Below are 12,467 nucleotides of genomic sequence, written 5' to 3'. Positions count from 1 at the left end.
ACTATTAAAACAGATAATGGACCAGCGTATGTCAGCAAAGTAGTAGAGCAGTTTTTGAACACGTGGGGAGTTCAGCACAAGACAGGGATCCCAAATAATCCCACAGGGCAAGGTATTATTGAACGGGCACATCGTACCCTGAAAGATTATCTGAATAAATTTAAAGACATTCTAGACCCCAAGGAGCGTTTAAACAAAACCTTGTTTGTTTTAAATCATTTATGCTTGTTTGGGGAGAGTAAGGAGCCACCAGTAATTATACATTATACTCAGGCACAAGCAGGACAAACTTCGTCAACTATGTCAGTCCATTACAGAAATCCCAAGTCAGGAATTTGGGAGGGACCAAGTGATGTATTATTTAACGGACGAGGATATATATGTGTGTTCTTACTCTGGCAGGACCCTTGTGGGTGCCCAGTAAATGGACCCGCGTTAGTACAGTGGAAAGGACTAACTCTGTTATGAATCAGGAAGAGAATGAGAACAATGAGCATGATTAGAGGAGTTTAGATGCTAACAGTAATCTATGGTATTGCCGCATAGATTCCATCGCAATCAAGACTAACGTCTGGGTGATATCTGACCAGATGAGAAGCTATTTGAAAAAAAATTTCGAATTAGTAATAACCTGGGACTGGATAAATGACTTAGAAACCTGGAACTCTTTGAATGGCCCTCGGAGACGGTTAAAGGAATGATATTGGTTGTAATAATTGTTAATTGTACCTTGCTTGTTACATAGTTGATAAGGAGCAGCAGGAAAGTGGTTACATCAAGTGTTGATAGTGCAAAAAACAAAAAGGGGGAATTGTAGAGGATTGGTTAAGAAGGAAAGGGCATCAGGACACTGGCTCTTTAAGGTTTGATATTTTGGCAGCACCTCAACCCCGGAACAACTTTGACACCTAGAGGAAGTTGGCTTGTAGCAAGGCAAGGTGGGTAATGTAGTAAGTAGTACAGCTGAACGCAAGGCGGAACAAGAACAGACCATGCTTGGCACTCACTACCAATAGGCACGTAGCGCGTAGTAACTGCTGACCAATCAGTGTGTGAGTAGTGGACACAGACCAATAAGCACTTTACGCGTAGACTGTAACGCGGTGTATAAAAGTCGGTGGCGGGTTCATAATAAACTGAGCAAGATCTAAACTCACATTGGGTGTGGTCTTGACTACGGCTGCTCTCGTCGCAACAGTGTGGCATTGTTTATTGTTAAGATAATGGTTTGCATTGAAGATTTAAATGCAACTAAGCCAACAACACCACTTTTTCGGCATCATCCAGCAGCAGGACGGTGAGTATTGCGGTGGGGCACTTCCCTGAGCCGGGAAAAGCCCAGGAAAACCCAGGCGGGAGCGGGGCGGGCGGCGCTGGGCTCCTGACACCCGGAAGCGGCCGGTCCCGCGCGGTGCCTGACGGGAGGGGGCGGTCCCGGCGGCTACCGCGGGAGATTTAAACACTCCCTAGGGAGCACCCTGACCCGGGGCATGGTGAACAGGGGCGTGGCAAACAGGTGCGGGATGCGGTAGTGTAACAGGGCAGTTTGGGCGAGCAGGGAGGGTGAAGAGAGGGACTGGAGGCCGGCCAGAAGGGACCGAGGACCATGGTGGCCACCCGGCATAAAATTAAAGCTGCTCCGGGTGCTGCAGCAGCCAGGATGGATGTAGCCACCCAGACAGAGCCTCAGTGGGTGCATGCAGCTACCCAGAGCCTGGGCTGCAGGCAGTGCCCCCCTCCCACACCGACTCACGCCTCTGGCACTGGCTTCACTTGTGGCAGCTGCGCTCACGTGGGGGAACTCCTCTGCTTGGTGGCAGAGCTGAGGGAGGAAGTAACTAGCCTAAGGACTATCAGGGAGTGTGAGAGGGAGATAGATCAGTGGAGCAGCGCCCTCTCACAAACTCAGTAGGCTGCTGGAGCTAGTGCGGCTGAGCACCACCCATCTGCCAATTGCAAGATTGAGGGAATAAGAGACGGGGAATAGCAGCAAGTTCCTGCCTGGCAGAGCAAACCCACTGCCCCCGCTCAGACAACAAACCCCCAGATTCCCCTGAAGAACAAATATGAAGTGCTGCAGGTGGAATCCATCCCCACAGACGAAGAGGATGCCTCCCACAGCCTAGGAACGTTCCCTAGGCTGCACCATCCTCAAATGACCATCAAAACATCCTCTGAGAAGAAGAGGAGAGTGATTATCTTGGGGGTTTCCCTTCTAAAGGGAACAGAGGGACCTATCTGCAGACCAGACCTACTCCACAGGGAGGTCTGCTGCCTACCCTGGGGCATCAGTGAAGGACATCACTAGAAAACTTCCTTCCTTGGTGGAAGCCACAGATTATTACCCTCTGGTAGTATTTCAAATTGGCAGCGATGACGCACAGCGCAGGAAGCTGAAAGCCATTAAGAGAGACTTTAGGGCTCTGGGGCGCAAGTAGTGTTTAGCTCCATTACAACACTAAGGAATGAAAAGCAAGAGATCAAAAAGAATCACTTGATTAATACCTGGCTCTGAACCTGGTGTGAGGAGAGAAACTTTGGGTTCTTTGATCGTGGACTGGCCCTCACATCCCCAGGCCTCCTTACTAGGGACGGGGCGCGCTTGCCTCCTAGGGGGACTAAAGTCCTCACTAAAAATGTAGCAGGGCTCATAAACAGAGCTTTAAACTAGATGTGAAGGGGGAGGGGGACAAAGCCAGGCTAGTCAGGAGAGAGCCTGGAAGTGGAACTCCAGTGCCTGAGAGATGGTGTGCTGGCAAGGACTGCCAGTATGTCACCACAGAGTGAGATTCTTTGAGCTCGATTATGGTGATGACGAGATTCAGTGCCTGTGGATTAAAATCAGAGGAGCCCACAAGCAGGTAGATTTTGTGATGGGAGTCTGTTATAGGCCACCCAGCCAAGAAGCAGCAGCTGATGAGCTCTTCTATAAAGAAATAGGAGTAGTCTCAGGATGGCTAGCTCTTGTCCTTGTGGGAGACTTCAATCTTCCGGATGTCTGCTGGAAATACAATACAACAGAAAGGAAGCAGTCCAGGAGGTTCCTGGAGTGTGTGGAAGACAACCTACTCACAGAACTGGTGAGTGAGCTGACAAGGGATGATGACCTACTGTTTGTGAACAGAGAAGGCCTTGTGGGGGATGTGACAGTTGGAGGATGCCTGGGACAAAGTGATCACGAGATGATAGGGTTTTCAGTTCTAGGTGAGGTGAAGAGGGTGGTTAGCAGGACATTCACATTAAACTTCCAGAGGGCAGACTTAGGACTGTTCAGAAGGCTGTTTGGCAAAGTCCCATGGGAGACAGTCCTTAAGGGCAAGGGAGCCCACGAGGGCTGGGAGCTCTTCAAAAAGGAAATCCTGGCAGCTCAGGATCAAGACGTACGCATGTGCTGGAGAAGGAGCCATTGGGGGCTCCTATTCAGTCGGGGGTGTTGGTTGACAACCAACTGAATATGAGCCAGCAGTGTGCCCAGGTGGCCAAGAAGGCCAATGGCATCTTGGCGTGTATCAGAAACGGCGTGACCAGCAGGTCCAGGGAGGTTATCCTCCCTCTGTACTCAGCACTGGTGAGACCGCTCCTCGAATCCTGTGTTCATTTCTGGGCCCCTCACCACAAGAAGGTTGTTGAGGCTCTGGAGCGAGCCCAGAGAAGAGCAACCAAGCTGGTGAAGGGGCTGGAGAACAGGCCTTATGAGGAGCGGCTAAGAGAGCTGGGATTGTTTAGCCTGGAGAAGAGGAGGCTGAGGGGTGACCTCATTGCTCTCTACAACTACCTGAAAGGAGGTTGTAGAGAGGAGGGTGCTGGCCTCTTCTTCCAAGTGACAGGGGACAGGACAAGAGGGAATGGCCTCAAGCTCCGCCAGGGGAGGTTTAGACTAGACGTTAGGAAAAAATTATTTACAGAAAGGGTCATTGGGCAGTGGAACAGGCTGCCCAGGGAGGTGGTTGATTCACCTTCCCTGGAGGTGTTTAAGGCACGGGTGGATGAGGTGCTGAGGGATATGGTTTAGTGTTTGATAGGAACGGTTGGACTCGATGATCCGGTGGGTCTCTTCCAACCTGGTTATTCTGTGATTCTGTGATTCTGTGGGGGAAAAAAAAACAGCTGGGTTGAGCAGGGAGATCTTGAGAGACATCAAAAAGAAGAGGAATGTCTATGAGCTTTGGAAGAAGGGACAGATCTCTTGGGTGGACTACAGGGAGGAAGTGAGATTGTGCAGAGAAAAAATAAGGAGGACTAAAGCCCAACTATAAATACATTAACAGTAAAAGGAGGACCAGGGAGAATATTTAGTCCCTATTGGATGCAAAGGGAACAACTGTAAAAAAGGATAATGATAAGGCTGAGGTACTTAATTCCTTCTTTGCCTCAGTCTTCAATAGTAAGGAAAGTTGTTCCCTCTGTGTACAAACCCAGGAGTTGGAGGAGCAGGGGAAAGGTCCCATGATCCAAGAGGAGGTGGTTAGAGACTTGTTTGCCCAGCTAGACACCCACAAGTCTATGGGGCCGGATGGGATCCACCCAAAGGTATTGAGGGAGCTGGCAGATATGCTTGCCGAACCCCTTTCCATCATCTTCCAACAGCCCTGGCTGGCTGGGGAAGTTCCACTGGACTGGAGGCTGATGTTGTGCCCACCTACAAGAAGGATCGCAGGGAGGATCCAGGGAACTCCAGGCCTGTCAGTCTGACCTCAGTGCCAGGGAAAGTCATGGAACAGGTGATCTTGAGTGCTATCATGAAGCACATGCAAGAGAACCAGGTGATCAGGCCCAGTCAACATGGGTTCACAAAAGGCAGGTTTTGCCAAACTAACCTGATCGCCTTCTATGACAAGGTGACGTGCCTACTGGACAAGGGAAAGGCTGTGGATGTGGTCTTCCTGGACTTCAGTAAAGCCTTTGACACAGTTTCTCACAGCATTCTGCTTGAGAAACTGTCAGGCTCTGGCCTGGACAGGCTCACACTCTCCTGGGTGGAAAACTGGTTGGATGGCCAGGCCCAGAGAGTGGTGGGAAATGGTGTTATATCCGGCTGGAGGCCAGTGACAAGTGGGGTTCCCCAGGGCTCAGTGCTGGGTCCAGCCCTGTTCAATGTCTTTATCAATGCCCTGGATGAAGGCATTGAGTGCACCCTTAGCAAGTTTATGGATGACACTAAGCTGGGTGGAACTGTCAATCTGCTGGAGGGTAGTGAGGCTCTGCAGAGGAGGCTGAGAGGAGACCTTATTGCTCTTTACAACTACCTGAAAGGATGTTGTAGAGAGGAGGGAGCTGGCCTCTTCTCCCAAGTGGCAGGGGACAGGACAAGAGGGAATGGCCTCAAGCTCCAACAGGGGAGGTTCAGGCTTTAAATCAAAAAAAAAATTTTCATGGAAAGCGTCACTGGGCACTGTAGCAGGATGCCCAGAGAGGTGGTTGAGTCACCCTCCCTGGAGGTGTTTAAGGCACGGGTGGATGAGGTGCTGAGGAACATGGTTTAGTGTTTGATAGGAATGGTTGGACTGGATGATCCTGTGGGTCTTTTCCAACCTGGTGATTCTGTGAAGTGGTTAACGAGGTTGAGGATGGGCACAAATTTGATGGTCCGGCTGGGTGTGATTTTGCATATATTTGCTGACTTTTCCCGTCAGCGTGACATTTAAGATCGTGAGATTCCAGCTTGTACAAATCATTCCCCATTTTTTTCCTGCTTATCTGTACCACGGACACAGATGGTCCTGCAGTTATAGCCCCAATTACCCTAAAAGTATTTGTTAAGGCGCTTAGATTACAGTATCATTTGTCACTGCTGGTATTAAAAGGTTTTAGTGAGGCAGGCCTTCTCTCAAAAACTACTTTCTGATGTCTTTCATTACTGCTGCGCTGTCCAGATTAGATGCCATATCCAACACCTGAGCCATCCTCATCTGCCGCACCACATTAATAACTTCTCGCACTGTACACCAGTCTCTGAGGGATGATAGTAATTTGGCTGGTTCTATGTATGCTGTTCAAAGTGCTGCATGCGACCACTGATACAGCATAGGTGCAGTAATGTCTTGCCCATCAGGACCTGTAATATGTTGCAACTGAGCACATCCTCACTGAATGCAGGCAGAGCGCAGGAGCAACCACAAAGCCACAGATAAAATGAAAAGAGTAAATTTATTCCCATTACCTCATGATCTGGGGCAACTACAAAACAGCACTCAGCACAAGAAACACAACTAGGAACGCAGGCACTGAGGAGCTCAGACCTTGCTAGAAAGAGTGAGAGCGAACTGCTGCTTTTTCTGTATTTATCAGAGGAGAGCAGAGTCTTTGACGTTTCTCACAGCAGGGCTGGAATCTCAAGCACATTGTATGGCCCTGAATTTCACAGGCCTATGTTAGCTAAAGACAAAGGGTTCGGCTTGTCAAGCACCCAAGACTAGGCAATGATTAGCATGGCTTATGTGCTTTTCTACATCCCAGCTGCAAGGTCACTCAAGCACGTTTTACAATTCCTTCTTGCCCGTCTTCCCTTATATTCCCACAGCTTTTAAAAAGCTCTTCAGTGAATATTGGCTTTTAAGTCTTACAGTGCATTGCAGAAGTAATTTCCTATGTGCTGAAATAAAACTGTTGATGCTGTGAAAAGGCCAAACTCAGTAATCAATGCCGATTTGATTATTAAGCAGGTATTGCTTTAATAAATAAATAACAGTGCTGGACACACAGGGAGTTCCTTCACCTTACGTTTGTGTCCATTGAGGCTGGTTACAGGACTTTTATACTGATTAAACATACATATTCATATAGATTGCGGGAAACATTGGTTAAACATACATAGAACTTACTATTACATTGGTTAAAACATACATAAAACTCATTATCACATTGGTTAAACATACATGAAACTCATTATCCCATCTTATCGCCCCCTCTGTATGTGCATCACAATTCATTTGTTTTTTCAGAATCCTCTTATGCTCTTTATCTTATCTCCTTCCTCATTGTGTTCTCTTGGTGAGCTCAGGTTTGTTCTTTGTTTAGACGTTTTCCCGGCCTGGACCATCAGTCAGAGACAAGTTTCTTTAAGATACACAATACTTGATTTGTTGCTTGTTTCAACTAGTAAACAAGCTAAACTCCTGTTACAATCACATTCTTTCTTACTGCAAGCTGACCAAGATTTGATTCTTATTATTCTTATTATTGCTTAAGCTAATTCATTCCCTTAACATGATGATTTATTCCTTCCTTCACTGTCTTAGCTAGTAATAGTGAGTTTTGACAGTTTAGAGGTGCAAGGGAAGGATAGGGAAGTGTCCATAAAGAATGAAGTTGGAAGTTTAATCTAGATTTTGGCTTTTGTTTCTGAAGGCCAGTAGTATCTGCTTATTCTAACCTGTGACAGAAGGATCTGTTGTCCGTGTTCAGCTCCTGAACAGGATTTGAAGTACTGACTTGTAACTTCCAGTACTGTACAGTCCCCTGCCCAAGAAGATGGAAGGAATGATTTAAAAATGCATATTTTTTTCTTTAAAGGTGGAAGAGATGGTACAAAACGATATGACATATTCCTTGCAAGATGTAGGAGGAGATGCCAATTGGCAGCTAGTTGTAGAAGAAGAAGAAATGAAAGTAAGTATTTGGTTTTTTTGCTTAATTGATATACAATGATATGCTGTGAAGACATACATTTTTGTTCTTTTTTAATACTACCTCTTAGGAAGTTATGCTGTTAAAACTTCTCTCTGAGAATAGTATTATTTTAGTTAGGATGGGAGTCAGCAAGAGCTGCAGCTTCTAATATATTTATTCATGCAAAATCTTATGCATCTCTTGTGATAGCTTTGTCTTTGTAGATCCCTTTCTCATTTCTCCTACTTAAAACTTGATATCAAAATGGTATGTAAATTCAGTGTTATATGGTAGCAAGTTACTGTTGGCTACTCCACTGTGCTTGTATGCATTCTTGTGCATGGTAATAAATAAGGTAGTTTAATCATTTTTGGAGTACAGATTCTGAAAATACTGGTATTTTAATGCAAAGTGCCATGTAAGAACATCTGCATTGTTAGTTACCAGAGTACACTGACGTGGAAAATTATTAATTCATGAGTCTTCTAGGTAAGCTTTTATCAAAGCTGATGAAAGTTTAAACAATTGAAACATGAACAGTTTTGACAATTCCTGTTCTGCGTTTCTTTCTTTGTATTTGGCCATAGGTGTACAGAAGAGAGGTGGAAGAGAATGGAATAGTTTTAGATCCTTTGAAAGCAACGCATGCCGTTAAAGGGGTAACAGGGCACAAAGTTTGCCACTACTTCTGGAATGTGGATGTTCGTAATGACTGGGAAAGTAAGGAATTAGTTCTTAAGTTTTGCATGTTTATCAACAAGCATATTGTTGATAATATTGATCTAATATCCATGATTGTATATTGATGGACTTTTTCCCCACCCTCCTCTTTTAGCAGCAATTGAAAATTTCCATGTTGTGGAAAATTTAGCTGATAATGCAATCATCATTTACCAGATGCATAAGGTAATAACACTTCACCTGTATACACACCTTAGTGAGACAGTCGGGGCATGATGTGTGTTCTAATCTTTTCTGAAATAGTTTAATGTCTTCACTACTTAAAATACTGTTCAAAACAACAGTTCAAAATAATCATAGGAACACAGAATCATGGGATGGTTTGGGTCAGAAGGGAATTTAAAGATCATCCAGTTACAAACCTTTGCCATGGGCAGGGTCACCTCCCAGCCTGTAAGTCTGACCTCAGTGCCAGGGAAAGTCATGGAACAGGTGATCTTGAGTGCTATCATGAAGCACATGCAAGAGAACCAGGTGATCAGGCCCAGTCAGCATGGGTTTACAAAAGGCAGGTTTTGCCAAACTAACCTGATCGCCTTCTATGACAAGGTGACGTGCCTACTGGACAAGGGAAAGGCTGTGGATGTGGTCTTCCTGGACTTCAGTAAAGCCTTTGACACAGTTTCTCACAGCATTCTGCTTGAGAAACTGTCAGCATCTGGCGTGGACAGGCTCACACTCTCCTGGGTGGAAAACTGGTTGGATGGCCAGGCCCAGAGAGTGGTTGTAAATGGTGTTATATCCAGCTGGAGGCCAGTGACAAGTGGGGTTCCCCAGGGCTCAGTGCTGGGTCCAGCCCTGTTCAATGTCTTTATCAATGCCCTGGATGAAGGCATTGAGTGCACCCTTAGCAAGTTTATGGATGACACTAAGCTGGGTGGAACTGTCAATCTGCTGGAGGGTAGTGAGGCTCTGCAGAGGAGGCTGAGAGGAGACCTTATTGCTCTTTACAACTACCTGAAAGGATGTTGTAGAGAGGAGGGAGCTGGCCTCTTCTCCCAAGTGACAGGGGACAGGACAAGAGGGAATGGCCTCAAGCTCCAACAGAGGAGGTTCAGGCTTTACATCAAAAAAAAAATTTTCATGGAAAACATCACTGGGCACTGTAGCAGGCTGCCCAGGGAGGTGGTTGAGAGTCTTGGCAGGTCTTGCCAAACTAACCTGATCACCTTCTATGACAAAGTGACTCGGCTGCTGGATGAGGGTAAGGCTGTGGATGTATCTTCCTGGACTTCAGTAAAGCCTTTAACACAGTTTCTCACAGCATTCTGCTTCAGAAACTGTGGCGTATTAAACAGACACGGACTCTGCTTTCATTTCAAGCTGAGACCAAGTTTATTGTTACAACCTCATCTTTATACCTTAGTGAAAATGTCAACAACAGTCCTGCAAGTCCTTCATAAAAATTTCCACAGCTGTTCTTCTCCTTCCCAGCTCCTTGTGACCACTGTTATTGTTTCTATGCCTTCTTGTTTTTGCCACTGATGTTGTATTTTCTCAGGCTGGAGGCTAGCTGGTTATCAAAGCTCCCTGCAGTTTTATCTCCAGAGGCTCTGCAGCATTCATGGTCATTCTTGCTCAGCATCTCTTCTGACATCTCTCCTTTTTTTGTTTTCATGAACTACTAATATTTGTCTTAACACTATGAATCAAGCTCTACACTAAATTAATTAAGCAAGGCACACAAATCAATATGCTAGAAAAAAATCAAGTAAAATCTTAAAACCTATCATGGCCATTTTTATAATCCAAGGTCCAATTCCATCAAAAAATCCTGCACGTGTATTCCACTCATTCTATATTTGCATTTCTTCTGTTAAATAAGGAATGTTGCAAAAGCCAGTCTACTTACTGTTGAGGCATGGGAACATAGATGGTTGAGGGATCTATCCCATCCAGTTCCAATAAACAATTGCGACCCTTTTGAATTAACATACCTAACATTTCATGCTGAGTTGTTATTGTTTTAGTAAACTGATGTGGTAAAAATATCCATTCTAAAGGTCTAAATTTGGTCTAAATTTGGCAGACACACCTTCTACCCATTGGGCTAAAACTCCAAACAGTTGGAATTTGGCTGAAATAATATATAATTCAATTGGAGTATTTAAACATTTGTGAAATATTTGTTTCTGACTAAGCTTTTTAGCAACTTTGTCTAATGCAACCAATGAATCTTTGTCTAATTGCCTGGGAGAGGTTAAATCTGAATCCCCTTTTAACAACATAAACAAAGGATGTAATTCTTCTGTAGTGATGCCTATCAAGGGTTGTACCCAATTTATGGCTCCTAACAATTTTTGCATATTGTTCAATGTCTTTACAGAATGTAAAAGTTTAACTTGCTGTGGTTGAACAGTTTGTTCTTGGATTTTCCACCCCAAACATTTCCATGGAGAAGTTGTTGTTTGTTTTTTTTTTTTTCTTCTGGTGTGACACAAAGACCTACTTGAGTGACTGCTGCTGTTACAGCTGCTACAGCCTTAGCCGCCTGTTCTGGTGTCAAGGCTGCAACTAAAGTATCATCCATGTAATGATAAATCAGGGCTTGAGGATATAATTCACGAACTGGTGATAAAGCTTTTGCTACAAACCACTGACAAATTGTTGGACTGTTACACATGCCTTGCGGCAATACAGTCCAGTGATACCGCTGGCTCGGTTCTGCCCTATTAATAGAAGGAATAGAAAAAACAAAACGGATTGCATCCTTTGGATGTAATGGAATGGTAAAAGAACAGTCTTTCAAATCTATAACGGTTAAGTCCCAGTTTTGTGGTAACATTGTCGGTGAGGGCATTTCTGGCTGCTATGCTCCCATAGGCCCAATAATTGCATTTATTTTTTGCAAGTCCTGTAATAAACACCATTTTCTGCTTTTCTTCCGTGTTACAAACACTGGTGTGTTCCACGGGCTGGTAGTTGGTAGGATGTGTCCAGCTTGTAATTGTTCTTGCACTAAAGCTTTAAGGTGGTGAAACAAAGAAACTTACGCTTAACAGTTTAATTTAACCATTAAGGCAGGTACACTTTATTCAGCGCTGGAGAAGACTCGGGATTTGTCCTCAGAGTGCTTCTGCCGAGCAGTGACTTCACAGAAAATTTATACTCAGAATTGTTTTCAAATTCATATATTTCCCCGAAATGACAATTATACTTGTTCCCGGAACCTCATTGCATATCCAGGGGGAATGAAATCAGATCAGCTCAGAGTCGTTAAGGTGTGGTCAATCTCAACGACTCTGGGGACAAGAAGATAAGGGTCGTTGTAGTTATCTTAGTTGTTAATCTTGTTTCTAACACATTACAGTTGATGTTCCATCCCACCATTTACAAATCACCATTTCGGTGCTGGATAAGGAACTTGTTGGAGGCTCATATCCAGAGAATAGTGGTTAGTGTCTGAAAGTCCAGATGGAGATCTGTGACTAGTGGTGTCCCTCAGGGGTCTGTACTGGGACTGGTGCTGCTTAGTATCTTTATCAATGATCTTGACAGCGAGGTTGAGTGCAACCTCAGCACGTTTGCAGATGACACCAAGCTGAGTGGTGTAGTTGCCGCAGTGGAATGTGTCACACACCGAGATAGACAGAGTAGGACCCAGAACTGTATTTAAACATTTAGTTTATTACCTATAATGTTACAATTCTAAGTCAAGAATGTAAGCTTAAGTCTAGAGCAATATTAGCATCCTATAAGGGTTTGAAAAGGACTATACAACCTGTATGGAGTTCAGTGGTAGAGTCTTTAGGTGTTTCCTCAAAGCTGCTGTGAGTGAAATTTCTGCAAATGCTCCAATGCTTGCGGATTGTTGACATCGGTGGGGGATCTCAGACCAGCTGAGATTAGTGCTTGCTCCTCTCATTCTCTTATAGTCCATTCTGGAGTGATAACATCTGGGGTACCAGTCAGCCCATCTCCTTTACCTTTTGTTGGTGGTGCCGATGGTAGGGGATGGTGGATTACGGTGCAATCCCCACCAATGTTTAGGAATCCAGAGAACTCCAGGGTCGTAGATCAGGATGTTTCCATCACAAAAAAACTCATAGTCTAAACCACTTATGTAGATGTGAAGCCATGTTGGCTGTCACCAATCACCTTATTTTCCATGTGCCTCA

The 12,467-nt window shown here is 44.9% G+C and overlaps 1 protein-coding gene across 1 annotated transcript in view; it reads left to right on the top strand.

The window, feature by feature from the left end:
- Positions 1–12,239, top strand: part of LOC138732925 (ceramide transfer protein-like) — a 51,379-nt gene extending 39,140 nt beyond the window's left edge. Inside the window, exons 6-9 of the mRNA XM_069879706.1 lie at positions 7,513–7,608; positions 8,196–8,328; positions 8,444–8,514; positions 12,225–12,239. Coding sequence (XP_069735807.1) covers positions 7,513–7,608; positions 8,196–8,328; positions 8,444–8,514; positions 12,225–12,239 — 315 coding nt within the window. The remainder of the gene's footprint in view (positions 1–7,512; positions 7,609–8,195; positions 8,329–8,443; positions 8,515–12,224) is intronic.
- The last annotated feature ends 228 nt before the right edge of the window (positions 12,240–12,467 follow it).

Source organism: Phaenicophaeus curvirostris, chromosome W, assembly GCF_032191515.1.
Source record: "Phaenicophaeus curvirostris isolate KB17595 chromosome W, BPBGC_Pcur_1.0, whole genome shotgun sequence".
Classification (NCBI taxonomy): domain Eukaryota; kingdom Metazoa; phylum Chordata; class Aves; order Cuculiformes; family Cuculidae; genus Phaenicophaeus; species Phaenicophaeus curvirostris.
The sequence above is the reverse complement of the archived record's forward strand: the minus strand, read 5'-3'. Positions and strand labels throughout refer to the sequence as shown.